Source organism: Ambystoma mexicanum, chromosome 1p (genome assembly GCF_040938575.1).
Source record: "Ambystoma mexicanum isolate Mex_15411 chromosome 1p, UKY_AmexF1_1, whole genome shotgun sequence".
Lineage (NCBI taxonomy): Eukaryota > Metazoa > Chordata > Amphibia > Caudata > Ambystomatidae > Ambystoma > Ambystoma mexicanum.
Window position 1 is genome coordinate 158,807,251 of NC_090921.1, and position 22,258 is coordinate 158,829,508.

The 22,258-nt window shown below is 48.5% G+C and overlaps 1 protein-coding gene across 2 annotated transcripts in view; it reads left to right on the forward strand.

Annotated features, from left to right (window-relative positions):
- The window catches only part of YBX2 (Y-box binding protein 2), an 889,269-nt gene extending 867,129 nt beyond the window's left edge, over nucleotides 1–22,140 (forward strand). Inside the window, exons 8-10 of one of the 2 annotated variants that reach the window (XM_069645782.1) lie at nucleotides 20,566–20,721; nucleotides 21,157–21,240; nucleotides 21,847–22,136. In XM_069645782.1, the coding sequence (XP_069501883.1) occupies nucleotides 20,566–20,721; nucleotides 21,157–21,210 (210 nt within the window). In that variant the 3' untranslated portion in view covers nucleotides 21,211–21,240; nucleotides 21,847–22,136. Of the gene's footprint in view, nucleotides 1–20,565; nucleotides 20,722–21,156; nucleotides 21,241–21,846 lie in introns of both variants that reach the window. The other variant, XM_069645789.1, reaches the window with a different exon arrangement.
- The last annotated feature ends 118 nt before the right edge of the window (nucleotides 22,141–22,258 follow it).

A 22,258-nucleotide genomic window follows, 5' to 3' on the forward strand; every position in this document is an offset into this window, starting at 1 on the left:
GCGGCCATCTTCAGGCTCACAAGGTGCCGAAATTCTACTCCTATGTTCAGTGACTGATTGGTCAAACACTTAAAGGCAATCCGTTGAAGGACACTCGTAGGGGCCATTCTACAAGGTCCACAGTGTCACCTGCGGCGTTGTGGGCTGGTATACCGCTCAGTGATATTTTCCAAGCAGCATCTTGGGTGGTAACCCATACCTTCACCAGACACTGTCTGGCGCAGCAACATGTGGAAGATGGGCGGGCAGGCGGGACGGGCCGTCCTCCAACGCCTGTTTCAATAAGGTAGGCCCTGCTGCTTCCGGAGTTAAATTTTGTTGCGTTTCTATCACCCGCTATGATTTTCTTCTCATGCATGTTGTTGGATGGGGTTCTTTGTGTTACTACTTGTGCTTGCCGCATGGGATTGGTTTTCCTGTCATGCACCTCCAGGTTGGTTATACTGTTATCACAGCATGTGAATCCATGAAAGATCCAATGCTGGAAAAGGGGGTAGTTTCTTACCTTTAACTCCATTTCTCCAGCATTGGTACCTTTCATGGATTCACATGCGCCCGCCGGCTGCCCGTGCAGGCAAACTGTTCGGGTTTTCTCTACTTGGAGGTTAAAATCTGAAGGGAAGCTGCGGGAGCTGGGCCATTTATACCAGACGTCTTATTGGTGTAGCGTAAGCACCTAAAAAAGACATTGATAGGACACTAAACTATCGAAGTTTTGCATAGGAAAACGCTAGGCTGAAGTTACCGAGGTTTCCCAGCCTGACAGAAATTGTCACAGCGTGTGAATCCATGAAGGATACCAACGCTGGAGAAATGGAGTTACAGGTAAGAAACTACTCCCTTTCACATTACATACATAAATTACTACTTTATCATTCACACACTGCATAATTCAAATACCAAATTAGAAATAGAGGAAATTGACCTACACCAGTATTAAATTGAATACTCACGGGGGGCGCTGTTGCACTCGATGAAGATGGCCGCCTGATTCACTGCTCCGACCCGTGTGGCACTCTCTATCTGTAAAATCTCCTGTTTGCCCCGATACAGCGTATAGCCGACCCCCGGCGAGGGTCACTGACCGGACTGGGAGTCTACCACGCGAGTTTCGCCTGCCGAGCCGCCTCTGCTGCGGAGTTACAGCCCGCCGCGGGAAGGGCAGAGGCGGTTGCCCTTCGGCCTCCATGCTCGGCTCCAGGAGTTCCCGCCCGTGCTCTGCGGCCTACTGTGTGGGGGAGGGGTGCCCCATTCGCCTTGCGCGGCTCGCTCCGGCTTGGCCCGTACTGCACAGCGGCCTCTTCTTCCTCACCACACTGGATTCCAGAGCGACCCGTTCCGCTGCCCCGTCCTGGGCGGTGTGCTGTCCGAGACCCGAGTGTGCATCGATCCTACCCCGGATGGTTTGTGGCCCTGGCCCGATATCCTCCGCGCCCACTACACAGCAGCGGACCCTGCCCGCTTCCTCCCGGATTTTGGAAGCTTGCTTCCCCTTCCCTCCTAAAGTCATCTGGGGTTGGCAGTCGGTCTGACCACCTCCGGTATGGTCACGGAGACAACCGATCCACCCGGCTGTTGGGCCTACTACTGCGACTGGTCCAGGGCCCCTCCACTTGCTTCCAACGGCCTGCACCGAGCGCCACCCTTCCTACTGCCTCAGACAGGGTTGCTCCCCTACACTACTTCAACACCGGCTCCTTGTATCTCTCCGGCTGCTCATTGTTTCTTGGGTCCGGACCCCCTGCGGGATTTCTTGAAAACTTCCTGGGCCCTCCTCCGGTTAACTTGCTTCTACATGGTTTGACTACCCAGGCGTGCCTCCGGCGGAGACGCCATATTTCTTCCGTCCTGGCGCTCGGCTCGGCCTCCCCTCATACGCTGCCTGCTTGGTCCTGGAACCTGCTCTGGCCACCATATCCACTCTCCTGTTTGGTCTCCGGGGGCTTAAGGTTATCCCCCCTCCTGCGACATGTCGACACGAACCGGCAAGAAGCAATCCTCCATCAATATTTTCACTAAACCCTCGGTGGGCCCCGGGACGGAGGCATCTATACAGGACTCTTCCCCCTCACCCGCGCCTGAACCATCCGATTCCCAGAAGATGATGGAGTTTATCCGTGAGGGGTTCACCACAATTCACAGCAAGCTGGATGATATGAATGGCACGATATCCTCCATTAAAGCGCATATGGAGAGAACTGATGGTCGTGTGACCGAGATTGAGGAGCGCGTGAGCGCCGCCGAAGACGGCCTAGGTTCCCTCCGTGCGGAGGTCTCCATACTATCCACCCGTGTCACCGAGGTGGAGAAGAAGGACCTTGAATCTCGCTCGAGGCGCAACAACCTTCACATTGTCGGGGTGCCAGAAGACGGTATACAGGAACCCATGGAAGACTATGTGGAGGGTATGTTGCTCCAGCTCCTTGATTCCCCAAAACTCTCCCCGCAGTTTGCGATTGAGAGCGCCCACCGTTCACTCACGGCGAAACCCAAACCTGGTGCACCCCCACGCCCGATCATAGCCAGGGTCTTAAACTTTTGGGACCGTGATGCCCTCCTCAGGGCGGCGAGGTCCAAGGGGGACCTTCTCTTAGGCGCAGCCAGGATTCATCTATATCCAGACTTTTCAGTGGCTGTTAAGCGGGAACGCAAGACCTTCCTGGCGGTGAAGAGGAGACAACGCGACCTCCAGGTGAAATATTCCATGTTATACCCCGCTAAACTGCGCATCGAACATGCAAACCGCGTTTACTTCTTCACGCTGCCCGAGGAGGCCTCCAGGTTCATAGATGAACGCTTTCCCGGCTGAAATGCTCTTACAGCAGACGCCACTACTGGCTCACCACAGCTTAAGACATTTGTTCAACGGATGCCCTTATATCCTGCCCCAGTACTTACCTGTTCCTCTGGCATTCTGACATTACCTAATGTGGTTCCCATGAGACCACCTGTTCGCACCTGTAACAAATAATGTTATCTTTTATGTTTTTCACTACTGTTATTGCTCCCTGCTCATTGTCCTAACGCTACGTGACCGGGTTAACCCCGTTAAATTGGTTCATTATATGTTTACCATGCCTGCCCCTTCCCCCACGGGACCTCCCTTGGATGGGAATTGATATTAGTATCGGGCATTATGGTTATCCTAATATTGCCTCATGGTTCAGAGCATCGCCGCCAGGCCACCTCGCAGGCCCCCCAGGCGTTGATGCCACTGTTCTGGTTTTGGTTGTTGGGCTATAGGGTGATCATCCCTCTGTTTGGGGGAGGGATGTGGGAGGGGGAGGGGGGAATGGGGTTATATGTTAAAAAAAGCTTGGTATTCGCAGAGAAGGTTGAGTCCAAAGCACTACAGTCCCGTCGGCGATACAGATCTGCCCGCACTGGGCGCCGACCATGGGGGGCACATTTCCATCCACCCGTATTCCTCGATGGCTGCCCCTGGAGGGTTGAGTGAGGAAACTTTGACATTTATGAGCTGGAACATATGGGGGCTGGGTAATTACAAGAAAATGAGGCTATTACAACTTCAGGCCGAGCGTCACAGGGCTAAAATCCTGTTATTTCTTGAGACGCATGCATGCACAGAGTATTGTGACAAATTTGCTAAAACATGGGGCCCACAGAGGTACTTCACCACCTACTCTACCCAGAGCCGCGGGGTCATGACCCTTATCCACAGGAGCCTTAGATTTGTCCCCACTGCTACGATAATTGATCCCCTGGGCAGGTATGTGCTTCTCCATGGCACCCTACAAAATAGGGAAGTTATCCTGCTAAATATATATGGTCCCAATATTGACGACCCCGACTTTTACACACATCTTATAACTCTCCTGGATGGCTTCCCTCTGATACCGATTCTCTGGGGAGGCGATTTCAATACGATATTCGACGTGGATCTTGATAGATCTGGCTCCAGACCCCGTCAACTCTCCAGAGCTGCATACACCACACTTTCCTCCCTTCCTCGCTTAGCCCTGTTTGACGCTTGGAGGTTCCTCTACCCCAACTCCCGCTCTTATTCCTTTTATTCCTCGGTTCAGGACTCCTTTTCCTGGATTGATAGATGGTTGTTATCCAACGATCTGATGAAGACCGTGTCTGGTATGGCAATCCTTCCTAGGACTCTATCGGATCACTCCCCAGTGACTGTCACCCTATGTTGGGGTCTAGACCGGGACCAAACCAGATACTGGAAAATGAAACCACTTTCTCTCCTTGATCCGGTCTTTAGCTCGGAGATGGGGTCGGCGATCGAGGAGTTCTTCGAGATCAACACCAACACTGTGTCTTCACAGGCCACCCTATGGGAGTCCTTTAAGGTCTATATCAGAGGCATTGCCCTTTCCAAGGAAAATGGTATCCTCAAAACTATCCGTAGGGAAATCGCTGGAAGCGAGGCCACATTATCTGCGCTGGAGGCCCAGTACGCTCTAGACCCAACCCCGGAAATCCTTGCGTTAATTGGCACGGAATTGGACACCTTTCGCTCACTCGCAGACCGCGAGCTGAGGTTTCTTGATAACCCCGGTCGGGCAAGGAGATATGGTGAGGGTGAAAGTCCTAGCCATCTCCTAGCTAGACTTCTCCGCCGTGAGTTCGGTGCCCCACCTATTCCCGGAATTGAGAGACCTGACGGGTCCCTGGCCACCTCCCCTGGTGATGTCAATACCGAATTCCTTTCCTTCTATCAATCCCTATATGCACACGCAGACAACGCCACTACGGCGGAAATAGATGCTTACCTCGATAAACTCGGCCCTCTCTCCCGATACCATCGGGTCCCTTGAGAACCCACTCACCCATGAGGAGTTCTCGGAGGCCATAGACTCCCTATCTTCGGGCAAATCCCCAGGCTCGGATGGTATACCAATCGAGTTTTATAAGCACTTCAAATCACTCCTACTCCCTCGTCTGGTAGCACTCTGGGAGGAGTCGGTGGAGGCAGGTCAGTTCCCCCCCCCTCACTCCGCGAAGCCACCATTACAGTCCTGCTAAAACCTAATAAATCCTCCACTCAATGCGGCTCTTACCGTCCGCTTTCATTGATCAACTGTGATGTCAAGATTTATGCCAAGTCACTCGCTCTACGGCTTATCCCCTTCATGCCACATATCATTCATCCGGACCAGTCGGGATTCATCCCGAGCCGCTCCACCTCCTTGAATTTGAGACGCTTTTTCAACATTATAAGTAGACTAAGCCCAGGTGTACACGCGGTGGCCGCAACTCTTGATATGCAAAAGGTCTTTGATTCGGTCTCGTGGAGCTATCTCTGGTGGGTACTTGACAAATGCAAATTTGGCCCCACCTTTGTCTCCTGGGTCAGGCTACTGTACTCCAACCCCGTGGCCAGAGTCCGTACCGAGGGCCGTTGTTCCCCCCTTTTTCACATTGCCAGGGGCACTAGACAGGGTTGCCCCTCCTCACCCCTAATCTTCGCGGTGGCAATGGAGCCGTTTGCTGACATGCTTCGCCAGAACCATTCGCATAGGGGTCTGCGTACAGCTGGCTCCTCAGATATAGTCTCTCTATATGCTGACGATGCTCTCCTTTATATTCGTTCCCCTGAAGTTAACCTGGCCCCAATACTGGAAGATATTGCTCTATTTGGACCTATCTCTGGTCTCACGGTGAACTGTTCCAAATCAACCCTCTTTTCGCTCACTCCGAGTACACTCCCACCTCCCGATACCATGGGTTTCGCATGGGCTCAATCTAAATTTACTTATTTAGGCGTAGTGGTGTCCAGGCACACCGAACGGGTCCTGGAGGAAAACTATCAGTCATACCTTGCAAATCTTACAATAAAAATACAGGGCTGGAACAAACTTCCGATCTCACTGGCGGGCAGGATAGGGGTACTGAAGATGGTGGTACTTCCCCAACTACTGTATAGATTTGCCAATATTCCGCAATGGCCGGGAGCTGACTTTTTTCAGGTGCTGACACGCACCCTAAACACCTTCCTCTGGCACTCGGGCGCAGTCCGCCTTAAACTCAAGACCCTCTCCGCCCCCATGGAAGCTGGCGGCTTTGGGGCACCAGAATTCCTTAGGTACTGGCTGGTGGAACAACTCCAACATACTGCACACTGGTTCAATACTCTGGACCCCCCTCCCCACGTCAGGCTAGAGAGACTATCAGTCAGTGACCGTGACATTCGATCTCTCGTGATCACACCTATGCCAGTGATATCAGACTCACTGGACCCAGCGGCATGCACATCCCTGGCCTTATCCAAATCTTGGCAAATACTGGGCACCACCAATCCCTTCCACGGTAACCTCCCAATTTGGAATTTCCTCCCGGAAGTCCCACGAGTCCCACCCTCTGTAGTTCGTTCTTGGGCCGAGGCGGGTTATGAATTGCTGCGTGACATATTCGAACAGGGTAACTTCATTGAGTGGCCTGACCTCCCGGCTTCCCTCAGACGGAGACCCTCCGTTTGGCTCCAATATTCGTCCCTCCGTAGAGTACTCAAGCACAAGTACACATGCTTCCCAGCACTGCCTCCCGATGAACCTGCAATCACCGAACTAACCTCACCCATCCCCTTGAGGGGCAAAATCTCGAGACTATACACTCTGCTTCAAACCAGATCGCCCCCTACATTCCCCAAACTACGGCGCTCCTGGGAGACTGATCTTGGCCTCGAGGTGACCGATGAGCGCTGGGCCCATATGTGTTCACGTATCCAGGGTGTCTCCTTCAACTCCCGATTCAAATTAATTCAATTTAAGGTGCTTCACAGGTACCACTACACCCCGACCAGGCTACATCGCATCTCGGGCGACTCCTCCCCTAGGTGCCCTAGGTGTGGATATGACGATGCTGATTATATCCACATGATGTGGTCTTGTCCCCGACTTGCTCAATTCTGGACCTCAGTATGCTCTACTATGTCGTCTATCCTTGAATCCCCCATTCCCCTATCCCCGATGAAATGCCTGTTTCATGATTTCCCCGAGCTCCACCGTGACTCAAGAAAACTTGCTGGCCTCTGTATGTTACTTGCTGTGCGCACAATTCTGCTTTGCTGGCTTAGGCCTACCACCCCTACTCATGCACAGTGGCTCAGGGCAGTGACGTGGGCCTCCGACACAGAAGAGTCCTGGTTGATAAAGCAACCCGCCCATTCCAGACCTAGAGATATCTGGCTGAAGTTTCGCTCATTTATGTCTCCCACTGACTCCGACTCGGATCCTGTATCCCCAGCCCCCTCACCTAGTTCATCCCTAGGCGGTCCTTGAATTTTTTTTATTTCTTTTTTTTTCCCCATCTGTTTATATTCTGACTTCCCATGTGTCCCCCCATGTGCATATGTTCATTCTTTTTTCCTTTATGTGCTTCGTTTATACGAACTATGTGTATTTGTACCGATTGAACTGCTTTGATTCCATATGCCTTATTGTTACTCACCTGTACCTGTTACCAAGCTGAATAAATAAAAGTTTTAAAAAAAAAAATTGAATACTCACAACCTTCCGAACATACACAATTATTAAATGGCATACTCCCTACCGTCCTAACATTTTCATAACAAGTTCATCATGTAGTGTTTGTATTTGAATCAATCGCATTCCGTTCATGCTAAAAGCTAAACATAATCTTACCTTTGAGAGTAAGAAGACATATACAATACGATAGTATGATAAAGTATGGACGCAAACTAGCCAATTTTCCTGATTCGGATATTCCTTTCCAAATGTTATACAGGTCAACATGCATTGACTTGTGTTCAGAGTTCAAACAATACCTTCAGAACATGTCCCTCTTAATGCTCTCGTAGTACGATACATAAGGGCCTAGCATCTTCATGTATAATGCACCATATTCACGACAGTCTATACATGCTGGGCAGTTTCCATCTTTCCTTTCAAACCACAAGATCTACACACCCTCCCCTCTTTTGAGATTCCCAATTCAGGGCCAATAGCATACCGTTTATAAACCGTACTGCCTAGCCTAATATGTGAAGGCGCTCCCTCCCCACATCACAAATAGACTCTAAATAATGGACACATCGCAGTAGGGAATGAGACCAGTGAGAGGCAACAAAGTCTTTATGTAAGATTCAGCATTCAGAGAACTCTGCTGCTGTGAGAGCACTCTGGCAAACAATACAAATACAATACATTTTTAAAGGGTTAAGTTACATTTGGATTGGTGAGGGAATGGGTTCAAGTAGGGGCCGGCTCCACGAGATTGACTGGTGGCTTGGTGGGATGTCTGGCATCATGTGGTTCATCTGGGCTGGTCCGCGTGAGGTGAAGGTCATCCATGAGAAATGGAATTGTGAGGCACAGGTGCGGTAGGAAAAAGGCTACGGGCTGTCGGTGTGCGCTGCTGTGGGGAGAGAAGGCTTCACAGATACCAGAAAGCCACCTAGTCCAAAGATGGAGTCGGGGATACACAAAATGGAGCCCAAATGTCTTGCAATAGCCCCACCTCTGTATGTGCCAGGGACTTATCCCTTGAGGCCACAGAAGGGCAAGGAAGGCGTCCCTCCACTAGTGCAAGAGAAGGTGGTCTCTTTCACGTAGAATGTATGGGGGGGGCTAAACCGACCCCTCCTTCCTTACATTCCCCCCTTTCATTACATGTAAAGTAACAAACTGTTTATTATTAGCATTCCTGTAGTGCTCTGCCTCCAGCACTGCCTCATCCCAAGCAGGCGTCCCTTTTAGTGGCATCCATGCTCTACAAACACCTCGTAAGCTTTGACCCCTTCTAGCATATTCATCAGGGGTGCATGTCATGTATATGCCCCATCCCCATCCAGATCCACCGACACTTCCTTATACCATGCCAACTCTTGGGGTTCTTTGATTGTGGTATGATACAAGCGATCCACCCTATCCCCTGGGTTACGATATACTGTGGTCCTATGATATTTAGGGTTGCTTGGTTCCCCGGTCTGCATTTGCCCATCCTTCATAGTTTGTATCTTTGTCGGTATGCCCATTGCCACCATCATCCTTTCAGAACTAGGCATTGATTTTGCGCACCATCGAACCCCTACCTGGCACACACACACATCAGTAATGGGAAAACTATGTGGAACAGATATTTTTATCACCGTTCCAAACCAGGAAGGGACCCAGTCAAAAATGTCATCGAACCAGTTGTTTGGTTGGATCCCCCCTTCTTTCTTTCTTTTACCAAGGTTGTGCACTGCAGATATCACGTGTGATAAAGTTCCGTTGTCCGCATCGGCAGTAGGTACGAATGTACAACATGCTCTCCCAATTTTTCAGCAAACACCATCCATTGCTGTGAGGCGGTCCAGGACGTTCCGGTTTTGCATGGTCATCAACCTCAGGGCTCGAAGTTCCACTTTGATCACGTTGAATCCCTCTTCTGTGATCACGTTGAATCCCTCTTCTGTGTCATTGGCCAGCTGGATTAGCTCTCAGCGGATATGGTATGATCGATTATTTATATAGCGCCTATACACAATGTGTTTCAAAGCGCTTCAAGGCAAGGGGGGAACAAGGGAAAATACAACCACATTCTTACAGGCCACGAACAGTAAGGATGTGAAATTAACTATCGTACTCGGCCTGACGACATTTCAGATAGTGCAAGAGCTAAGACATAGATAAGGAAGGGAGGGGGAGAGTGGGAAGGAAATGGAAACAGACAGGCGACTACCGTACTAGGCCTGACGACATTTCTGGTAGAGCCGGAGAAAAACAAAAGGTGAGGGAGAGGGGTGCAGAAAGGGAGGGGAGGAACAAAACAAGCGACTATCATACTAGGCCTGATGACATTTCAGATAGTGCTGGAGGGGTGGTGGGGAGGAAAAAAACAGTAATGGGAGGGTGGAGGAAACAGACGAGGTTGCTATCATATTAGGTCCAGGGACAATTCTGATAGAGTAAGTGCATAGAAGAAAATAAGGGGAGGAGATAGGAAAAGGGAGAAGGGAAAGGAGGAGTGAAAAGAGAGTAAGAAGTCAAAAAAGAGTGGAGAGCGATGATTTGCAGCCCTTTGGCATTTGCTCGCACCTGGATACTTGGCACAAGGGAGGCAAAGAAGGTTTCTGCTGTGTTAGTCTGTATTGGTCAGGAATTTCTGCCAGGAGGTATGAGGATGTGGAGATATAGTTTGATAGTCTCCTGCGGGACACTCTTTCCTGCAACTTATCTTCTGACAGGATGTTGTATGTGGGGGGCTCCTCAACTGCCTGCTGGGGTGCTGAAGAAGTTTCGATTGGCACTCCCCTGCCCCCCCACCCCCCGGGACATGGCTTTCCGGGATCACAATTGGGGCCGAATGCAACGTGGCCATTCCTCTCCATGATAGAGGGAGGTGCAGGTACGCTTGCTTGCTGCATACCCACCAAGTGTCCATTAATGCTGCTGTGCCTTTCTTCATGTCTGGAAGGATGCGCATTTTGTTCCAGTGTTTGTTTGAGGCCATGGACACCTTTCCCTTCTCCGTGAAAGCAAAGTTTGTGCTGTATTTCTCGTATCTTGGTTTTTCAAGGGCTGTCACCCAAGTCAGTTTGGCGATGTGTTGGGACCATGTTGGAGTGCATGTTCGTTCGACCCATTGAAATATTTCTTCGGACAGTCCTCGCAACGCTTTGGCTTTACATGCGATTGTCTCTTCTTGCCATTTGTTTTCAGCCAACATTGTCCCTCTGATGATAAATAAAGGATCCTTTATGTAGAGTACTCCTTGAGGTTTGCTGTTACATATTTTCACGTTCTGCAGCATTTGTACTGTTGCAGTGTGTGCCTGGAAGGTACTCTGAATCCTACAAAGGGCTAGATGAACAAGACACTGGGCATCCGACAAAGGCGATTCTTGGGGAATGAGAACTTGGGCGTTCCAGGGGCATAGGGATATCAAAGAGCAGATGTAACAACTTTCGTTGGTCGCCTGTTTAGCCATGGCCCTCATATCTGAATACCATTTATTGGATTGGTCAGGGTGGCGGGGGTCTTCTACAGCATCTAATACCAGGCCATGGTACGCATCGTACCTCTTGCTTTCCGCCCCCCTTTTCCGTCTTTTATTCCCCCCCAAACCATTATATACCTTTTTCACCCTCTATCGTATAAGAAAAATGTCTGTCCATGTTTCATCATTGTTCACCATCACTCTGCCAAAGACTGTGAGGTTTGGATATGTTTGTGGGGTTGAGACATGGGGCTTAAAGTGCATATTCTCGCCATCTGATGTAGGTTCCCTGGCTGTGTGCATATGTACATATGGCGATACCACTACATCAACCATTGCAGTGTCAACATTAGTAATTTGATACTTCATTAACATCATAACCCATAGCAGCATATGTAAGAGTTGGGGTTTTGACAGTTTGGTTTTTGTGCAGAGTGGTGAGATTAATATTTGTAGAGGCATTGTGGACCCATATTATTTTAAGCCCATTCCAAATGAGGCTCGATCCATCTTGTATTATTTTTACTCCGTTCCCCCCACCCCCTCTTTTATATCACCCAATAGAAAGTTGAGGCTCCAGTATAACCCTAGACAAAACATTATAGAAAAAACAATGGCCACAAAATATAACCCGCACTCGTAATTCTAAGCTCTAGTAGCACTAACTTCTTCCCTATTGCTATATGCATTTGTAGTGTTAATGAGGGCCCTCATTTGCGCCATGTTTTGACCTGAAGGGGCGATATGAATGGGTGAAGTACACACAGATGAATCATATACTATCATGTATCTCCTCAACAGGCAATTTATTTACGATTATTTGAGAACCTACAGTTATTCGGAAGGAGAGATGGGGAAACAGTAAGGGAGAGGGGGGGAGAGGATAAAGGGGCATTACATTTATTAAACCATTTTTCAACATCCATATACTATTAGTAATACTGTACACTAATTAAATTTTGCATTTATTTTTCTACTTTTCACCCTTCTTTCCTCCGTGGTTTATCTGTACCTTTTTGATTATGGCACTTCACTTTCCTGCTCCTGTGGTTCCCCATGGGGTGCTGTGCTATTGTGTGCTTTTCTTACGTCGGAGAGTTGTATCCAGTATTTCAGGCCCTTAACCTTCACAGCAGAAGGTGTGCAATACACTACCTCATAACGGCCGTGGAATCTTGGAGAGTTCCACCTCTGCACGAAACTGTGCACATATATACTTTCACCAGGCATTAACTGCAGCGTCGGACTGTCTGCTGCTGGGGTGTTTGTTTCTCTTTCACGTGCAAGTGGGTGCACTATTTGTTTGGTTATTCTTCGCACAGCTCATGTCAGTTGGGTGGGATATTCTTTAAACTCGTCCCCCAGCACTGTAGCAGCTTTGTGAGCGTCTGACGCCCTCCTCACTGGAGATGGTGGCGTTTGAATGCGCCTCCCCGTCACTATCTCGTGCGGGGACAAATTATGGTCCTTACTAGGCTGCGTTCTGAGTTGAAACAGTGCTAGGGGCAGGCAATATACCCAATTCCTTTTTAGGGTGTGACACAATTTGGAGAGTCTGCTCGTGAGGAAGCTGTTTATCTTCTCAAGCACCCCATTAGCCTGCAGGTGATAAATCGAACACAGCTTTTGTTTCACACCTAGCAATGTCGTCACTTCCTTGGAAAGGTCATTTACAAACATAGTGCCATTGTCTGAATATATTGCATCACAAATTCCCCACCTAGGGAATACCTCCCTCACCAGGAACTTTGCCGCGTATTTTGCGTCCGGGTGTGCAGAAGGTCCTGCTTCCATGCAATGTGAAAAAGGGGCACATCACCACAATGTGATCTTGCTCCGTTGCACCTTTCGCCCATGTCAGCATAGTCAATGTGTAACTCTCGGAATGATCCATTTTGGTGCAGCAGTGTTCCCCGCAGTGTCCTTAGGGCCATCCCGAACTGTATGTTTGACATGTAATGCATTCTATTAATAATTTTGCAAGGTGCTCTTGGAGGTTTGGAACAAACCATTCCTCATGGATATCTGCTGCAATGTGTTAGGTAACGTGTGCAGGGAAATGAAGCTGCTGGGAGGCCACGTGCAATAATTCTACTGGCATCACCACTTTTCCTGTCATTTGCTGGCGCCAGAGGTCGTCTCTGGGTGACTGCTTGCATTCCCTCTTTACCCCTATTTCCTGTTCTATTGGGGGGCGCTTCTGCAATTCTATTTGCACCATTGGCGTGGAGTTGTACCCCTCTCGCTTGTCGTTTTGCGTGTTCGTTTTTACTACACATTCTACTGTTTGGGGAGCGTTAAAGTATGTGGCTTCCTTCGCAGTGGCGTCCGCCGCTGCATTTCCAAGTGAGATGGCATCAGTGTTATTTGTGTGGGCCTGGTATTTCACCGAAGCCGCTACTGATGGCCCAGCCAATGCTTCAATAAGGTCATTCAACAATTGTACGTGCTGCACTGGAGATCCATCTGCTCTCCTGAATCCTCTTCATAATTGTGACAGGCCGGAGTGTACCGTCGTCACGTATGCCGAGTCGGAGTATATTGTCACTGCGCATCGTTTGGCTGTGTGTAATGCCTCAATTAGGGCTATTAGTTCTGCCACCTGTGCAGAAAAATCCAAAGGGAGACGTTTCTGCACTATCACCTCATATTCGTCTCCTATTCTCACCACTGCTGCCCCTAGATGTTTTTCCCCGGTCTCGGAATCAATGGACGCTGATTCATCCACGAAGTACACCTCCCCTCCTTCTAGGGCATTTTCACTGGCTTTGGGAATATCGTCACCTTCCCCCTCATATGTGGCGCAGTTGTGAGCTTGCATGTCTTCTACTGTGCAGTGTTCTGTGATGAACGTGGCAGTCTTACAGCGTACATTGTGTATGTTTGGGCTTGAGATTATTTCATATGCGGTGGCGCTCTGCGTGGTGGGTGTGGACTTTGATCTTTCGAGTATGGCAAACAGTGTTCGACAAATAGCGTCACTGAACATCCCATTACTATGGTGGCACTTTTCTCTATTGTAAAGGCTTCTGCTGCGCGGGCGTTTGCACCCGAAGTGCCCTTGCGTTAGAGTCCAATGTGCTGCTGTAATAGGCTAATGGCTTGTGGCATAGTGATGTTTTTTGTGCAAGTACTGCTGTCGTTGGCATGCCATTGCAGTAGGAGAACAGATGAAACTCCCGATCATAATCTGGTGTCGCTAGGACGGGTGTTGCGATGATGTCTTTTAATTTAAAGAATTTTGTGATCTCCTGTGTCCATTTTATGGGGGCACTGTGCTTTTGAGCCTCTTTCAGTGCCTGGAGAAGGGGGCACATGTATGCTGCATAATCCAGTATCTATACACGGCAATAGTTGCATATGCCGAGGAATTTCTGCATCCCTTTTACAGTTTTGGGCATTAGTGTTGCATGTATTGCTGCTGCTCTGGTGGTATTCTCTTACTGTCCTTGGATATTAACTGCCCCAGATACAACACTTCTGCCAGGCAGTACTGCAAGTTTCCCCTGTCTACCTTGTACCCCTTTGTTAATAAGTTCAACAAGCTTATTGAATCTGCTCTACATTGCTCTTCACTTTCACTGCAAACTAAAAGGTCGTCTACATATTGAATTATTGTGCTCCTTACATCAATGTTGCCGAGGTCTTTGTGCAAAATTCTGTTAAAATTGCTTGGGCTCACGCAATAACCTTGGGGCAATCTGCAATGTTCATATCTTTTTCCCCACAGGGTGAATGCCGTTAGGTATTGGGAACTTGTGTCGAGGGACACTGAGAAAAAAGCATTATTCCAGGTCCACCACTGTGAAGCACGTGGCCTCTTTTGGGACACTGCACAAAATGGATGCGGGATTTGGGATTAGGTGGAACTCCTTCTGTATGACATCAAGTGGGCGTAAATCCTGTATCATCCTCCAAGCCCCGCCCTTCGCTTTTGTGATCGGATAGCCGTGTTGCACAGTGAATTTGATGACACAGTAATGCCCTGTTGTAGTAGTTTAGTTATCTTCTCTTTCATACTTTCCTCCGCTTCCCTGGACAGTGGGTAATGTTTTACTCTGGGTGGCACTGCACCGGATTTTATTTATGGGCATAACTTCCTGGAAGAGTCCTACATCGTGTGACCCTGTTGTCCATAAATTCGGCACTACTTGTTTCATGTCTTCATCAGAAATTGAAGGTGGTGCACTGACACTGGCCATGAGGGGGCTATTTACTTCTCCATTTTGAATCATTGTCGCAGGGCATACAAATTTCCAGGATTATCTCCATCAGTGTCACTGTCGGTGAACAGCTCTTCATTGGTAAGATCTCGTAGTGCTATGTTCGGGTCTATACACAACACTGTTCTCCACTCACATCCACGGGTGTCCAGTCCTATTGCCACAATACATTTAGCTGATACTTGTAGGGCAAACGAGAGGATGGTACCCGGCACAATTTCTGGGCTTACCACAGGGTGAAAAATAAAATTGAATGGTACTCTTTCGCGTTATTTCAGACAACACTCTAGCTAGTACATGTATCCCATAAATGAACATGTCAACATTCGTGGCCACTCCCCTTACTGCTACTTCATTTGTCATGGTACTGATCATTAGCATTGCTCTTAGTGGGCATACCGCTGGAGTGGAGCACACTATCCCTTGCTCTGTAAAGGAGATGGTCATATTTAGTTTACTGCCTCCCTAGCAAATTTATGGGCGAGTCTTCGTGTTATAACAGGGGTGCCCGCACAGTTTTCCTTCTACCGTTGTATCCAAATCCTTTGTGTAGGGAACCTTCAAAATTGCCCCAGAGAATCCCTGCGTTTCAAACTTTTGGCCCGATAGCGGAAACTGGCCTTCCATGAGGGACGATTTTTCTGCTCCCGAGTCCACCATAAGGATAAACTGCTTGTTTCCTATCTCCGCCCCCACCAGTAGTCTCTCGTCTGGATGTAGGGTAGTAGATGGGACTGGACACGAAAGTGGTCTCTGTAGGCTGTTGTAGTCTGGGTATAATGCTCTGAATTTCAGGCCATCCCTTGGCTTCTATCCCAGCAATTTTATCTAGGGCCTTCTGTACCTCCTTCGGGAGGCCTCTTTTGATGATAAAGTAGAAAAGGGAGGTTGATTGGTCCCATGCCATGCCTGTTGCTGATCTCCACCTGTCCTGCACCCAGAGAATGTACTGCGCAGCCTCTTCCTCCTCCCCCATGGTGCATTGCATCAACAAATGTAAATATGGGGTATCGGGGAAGGTCCTCTGCAGTGCATCCCATACTTGAGCCCTTACATTATTAAATGCTGACCCATCATGGCGGTCACAATTTGTCCTCACTCCCGGGAAACCAGCCTTCACCCACACCCTGTCTGCCTGGTCTCCCACAGCAGACACCAGCAGACTCTTTACATCCCCTATAGCCAGCGGGACCCCGGCGGTATGCTTCTTAAAAGCATATATCCACTTTATCGCCCCTCCCGAAAGTGGGGGCAATGCCCTCAACACATTTTTCTTGTCCATTTGTGCCTGTGGTATGTAATGGGTCCTCCTTGCTCCCTTTTGAATGAGAGGCATCTGCAACTTCGTTTTGCTCTCTTAATTACATTTGCTCCTTTCCCTTTACTCAACATGTTTCCCAACCTACCTCAGTCTCCGTTGCCACCTGTCTCGTACCACCCCATCCTCCGGCTCTTCTCACAACAGTAGTGGCATTCCTGCCGCCCCCACTCCTTCCTCATATTCGTCTAGATCACTCCACACCATCTATTTCTCTGTCTGATTCTACACTTCCCTGCTCCTCACTTACTTGTCCTACTCATACTATTTTTATTTGGGTATTATTGAGGTGGAAGAAAAACTCCCCCGATTGTGTTGGCCCGCAACATATGGGCCCTGTCTCACAGTGCTCTCAATCGTGTTAATTCCATTTGTGTGGTAACGAGTTGTCTTTCTAAACCATTAATTGGGAGCGCAAGGTTAACTGGTGGGGCGCACGTGGGACCGTAAATCCTTCTAGGGTCATAGGGAAGCGGGGCTGTTGCTGTGGGAGCAGAGGGTGTGTTTGGTGCAGGCGAATAAGATGGGTCACTGTACCCCGCAGCGGGCCTAGTTAACAGTGGGTAAAGCCTAGTGATTTCTTCGTCCCCCGTTTTCATCACTTTCCCCTTATCCACGTCTCCTCACCCCCCCCCCCAGCCCCCTTTGCTGGGGCCACTAACACTTCTAGTCTATTTTGAAGTTGCTTTCCCCGTTTTTTTTTTTTTGCTAACAAGTGGGTTATCACAAGATCTAATTATTTTGTCAAACGACCTTCCTTCTGGCCACACTTGGGACGATCCCTCCCCCTTTATCTCGATGAGCCACTGGTCATGGTACTTTTGGATTTTCTCGCTGTACAGGGGGAGGTGCTGGCAAATATGGGCTAAGGGTGTATCTCCCCCATAACCGTTGTGTACACTTGTGTATGTGCATGAAATAGAATTAAAAAAACACTTCTGTTGATCTTATAACACCTTAATAGGCAACTTACAATGTCAGTTTAAAGAACTTTTCTCTTACACCGTTTCGACTCCAGCATATATATAAAGCAGAATTTGAACAAATTCAACACGGGACAAAATCACATACTTTTAGACATACTGACACAATTAACCTTGACGACAATTGACCTAAAACACAGGTCTGCAGCCATTCTAGTTACACTCCCGCCCTTCCCTGGATCACACTCTCATATTCTTCTCCCCCACTCACTCTCCCCGCTCCCCTTCCCTGAGCCCGTTTTGGGCTGACCTCTAAAGAGTTATGCACACAAGAAAAAGAATTTGCTAATATCTCCCGAGTCTATTCATTACATAGACTCGGGACTATGTTTTTTTTCTTTATCTCCACTTATTTCCTGCACTGGTCGAGACAATGCTATGCGGCGCTGCCTTCCACCCCCTTTCGGAGCTAGGTTCCTGTACTCTTCCCGTATTCCATTACTTCTATATTCACAACCTAATGGCCATATAAAGAAAAGAGAAGAAAAAAGCCTACCAGTCAACTCATGCAAGCCCTGCACATTAAATCTGACTCCTCACCATTACCCTTATACTCTTCACCTTCTTTTTAAATCCCCCTCCTTTGAGGTTCTTGCAACCAATGCTCACGTGTCCGGGGTGATCCTAGAGCCTACGTTCATGGTCTAGCCACAATCGCGGCTGCACCCTAACCAAGCCGTGACCCTCCTTGGCGAGCAGTTTGTTATTTGCAATGCCTTGGACCCTTGGAACCTCATTTGTGCGCGCTCACTGGTCAGACGCAGGTGGCGATAGTTTTGCTGGGGGGCTTCATGGATCTCACCGCACGACACAAGGGTATCTCTCGGTGCACCATCGATCACGTCCCAGGTGTCACCAAGTGAAGGCGCTCACTTCCCACATCACAAATAGACTCAGAATAATGGACACATCCCAGTAGGGAATGACACCAGGAGATTGGCTGTGAGAGGCAACAAAGTCTTTATAGAAGATTCAGCATCCAGAGGACTCTGCTGCTTTGAGAGCGCTCTGGCAAACAATACAAATACAATACATTTTAATGGGTTATAGTGTCATCAGTGATGTTTTCTATGCAGTCTAAAAGTTACATTTGGGTTGGTGGGGGGATAGGTTCGAGTATGGTGCTTTAGGGGCTGGCTCAACGAGATTGGCTGGTGGGATGTCTGGCATCACAGGGGTTCATCTGGGCTGGGCCGTGCGAGGTGAATGTCGGGTCCCGGAGAGGCAGCTAGTACTGGCTAACTAATCTACTCCCTATCACAAGACATACAGTAAGTAATGACCATTACTACACTTTTGGGATTTAAGAGGGGGCCTATAAATTGTACACATGTATTTACATTAGCTTTCTTCAGATAATTGGCAAGGTGAAGGGTGTGGAGGTCTTGCCCTCCAGGTGTCGTGTGGGGGGCTGTGATTAATAGCGGTCGGGCCTGGCCCTTCAGAGCTGGAGGGGATGGAGTGACACATGTTAGTTTAGAACAGAATATATCGTGACAGGAGTTTGGTTTTATTGGGGGCGCTCTAGAATGGTCAACAAGGGTCACACTTTTGCTAAATCAAAATAATCGCTTTGGAGGGGCACAGGGTTGAACAGGCAGTCATTTTCCAACGGGGGGGGGGGGTGAGAGGTGCAGGAGCAGGTTTGTTGAGATAGATGGGCCACAAGTCATGATTGTCCTGGGAGGATAGCTCAGCGGCAACATGCGCGCCTTGGAAGCAAGATGACACCAAGCAACACAGGTTTGATCCCCAGGTCTGCGCTTAGAAACCTCTTGGTGTTTAAGCGCGTTATCAATACGCTACTAAGACAAAAAAACAATTACGCAACTAAAAACCAATTCCTGTAACAGCGCCTTGATGCCCACGGTCTGTGTGAGCGCTTTAAAAATGTAAAATAAAGAAAGAAAAAAATGATTCAGCCCGGTCACACACAGGGCAGTGATCTCAGAGGAAGGATGAAAAGAATACACTGTTTGCTCACAACAATTCGTGCCAGAGCATCCATGAGAAATGGACTTGGGAGGAAAAAGGTGGGGGCTGTCAGTGCTCGCTGTGTGCGCCGCTGCTGAGTGGAGTGAAGGCTTCACAGATACCAGAATGCTGCCTAGTCCAAAGATGGAGTCGGGGATATACAAAATGGAATCCAAATGTGTCTTGCAATAGCCCCACCTCTGTATGTGCCAGGGACTTATCCCCTGTGGCCACAGAAGGGCAAGGAAGGCGTCCCTCCACTAGTGCAAGAGCAGGTGATCCCTTCACGTAGAATGTACACCAGAGCGCAAAACCGACCCCTCCTTCCTTACAGATGCAAGGGAAGATGCTTTGTTTTGAAGGGTTGTAGGGAAGCACATCTTTAGGTGAGATCTGTTTGCATAACCTGCCTCCAAGATTCCACCATGAATTATTTTCTGATTGACATTGCTGGAGTAATATTTCAAATAATGAAGAATCTGCAATTGAGAGAGCATCAATTAAAATACCAAATTAAATACCTTGCATGTAACATAGGTGTTGGTGGATATCGCCAGGGCAGATGCCTTATCTACTTGTCCTCGTCCCCTTGGAATGATCCAAGCCCAAAAGTGGTGGGATGTATCCATGAACTATTTGGCTCGGGTGGGTGGTGCGTCTTATACCTAGGATGCCTTCACTTATGTTAGAGGCTACAGAGCAAACCCTCATGGCACCAATGGCATGGGTGTGGTGCTGTATGAGAGATTTGAAAATTAAAGGTGCCGGCCTTCAAGCTGGACATTTCAGAGATCATGAATGTGCAGGGGACACGTATACATCAGAACCAATGTGACCCTTAAGGTACGTAATTTGTTCTTTGGTTGCCAAGTATTTGCCCCTGGACTGGGAGCGCCACAACAGTTTGAATTTAAATATTCATTTGATTGGATTACGAATAGGTCGGTTTTTAGACTGCCTTGCTGATTTCTGGAGGGCATTTGACCCTACGTTATTGGGTGGGAACAGTTTCTGTAGAGGGGTGGGGCACAGCGTGAACTTTGTGTGTGCTCCTGACGTGAGAGGAATTGCTTGCCGCATGCTTAATAAACTTCACCTAGCATAACTGGAAAGTGTTGTGCTGAAATGATCAGTGTTTTCTCGTCTTCAGGGAGATGGAAAAGATCAGGTAATTCCGGTGACTGGTGGAGAGCCTTCTACTTCCCCCACTCAGGGTGTAGCAACGGACACTACCACCACCCCAGACCCACCAGCTACAGACTTGTGCCCCCCACCTCTGACTGAAGTAGACAAACACCCACTGCACGTAAGCTGCTGGTCTTGCTTTTATTTTGGCCTGGTTGTGTTTGAGCAGGTCGTGGCATCACTACGCTTTCAATGGATAGTTTCCACAATCTGATAAGGTGGAGCATGCTTTCAAGTAAACGTTGTTTTGCTTTTGTTTCACTGGTGCCTCTTGAATCTACAATTTATTCTCTACATTGGCTTTCAGGGAAGCTCCTTCTGTGCATAGTAATGTGGTATGATCAAGTAACAAAGCGCCGTTGACATTGCACTCGGTATGAAAAAGTGCAGCTTTCATTTAACCACGCTTTGGCATTTTTGGAGGTGTTCTACAGCCCTGTCTCCTTTCACCTTCAGCCATGCCATCTTTTGTGTTTCTCGTTTCCAGTATTTTACACAGCCAGAGGGCAGCAAATGTGGTGACTTCCCCAGTCTCATAGAGTTCTTTTTGTTTCAGAATTCGGCTACTGAGGCTGGCGGTGACCCATCAATCGGCATCACATCGGAGTAACAGCAGTACACCTGAACGACAAGACCCAGGGTAAGAGATGAGTCATGGCTTAACTTTACGAAGTGTAACCAGCAGAGTGAAGTATTGGCGAGATCTCTGGTATGCCAATCGAGTCACTCTTTTGGGGCATGGAGGAACGAATGGCTGAAAGTGAGGGGTGGTCTAAGAGCTTTCAAATTTCTAGGATATGCGTAGTTTGTGACTAAACTACTGCACATTTACATAGGCATAATTTCAGGGAGTATGTGGCCTGTGACCTTTCTTAACAGTACACAATCTTGCATAAGGGAGGAGCAGATAGCACGGCAGACAATCTAGTCTACCCATAGTTGACGGTTCTTGCAGAACCTCAATGTGCATAATGTGTGATTGAGACTGCACTATTTGATGTGCTCCACACCCAGAAGTGAGATCTGTCACATGCAGCTTTAACTGTGAACAACCACTTTACTTTCCCTATGATTGTTGTCTGGTGTACTTAGTTTAGACAGCCCAAGTCAACAGACTTGGCTGTGCAGTTAGTCACTGCAGACTTGTACTGGGGGAGCCTATTATGATAAAGTGCTCTGATGTTAGTGAGCAGTACCTGTTATGCTGCAATATATCATTCTAAATTTCTTCTCTCCCTCCCCCCAGGTGTCCAGCCAAAGCCCTGTGGTTTTCATTTCCCCAGCTGCACAAAGATGATCCTGCACGTACCTTATACTCAACCCATGCTCCCCTTGAATCGCGTCTCAGCAGCGCACAACCTTGGCATGGAAATCGTGACATGCCCCTACGACTTCCGGGGGTGGCGTATACCCCAGACACTTATCCAGGTCGGATGAGAACATGCTGAATTTTTTTTTTCTTTCCTACTTTTTCCTACCAACATTTGTGTGAATCTCGTGCAGTTTGGGCATCAATAAAGAATGGAATTTGCAGACAGTTTGTATTCAGAGTGCTGATTTCCTTGCATTCCTGGATCAGATAAGTGTGACTTGGGGGAGAGCACCAAATTGCCCAACCAGCATGTGGTTCTCGCTACAATTACCACTCTGAATTGGCA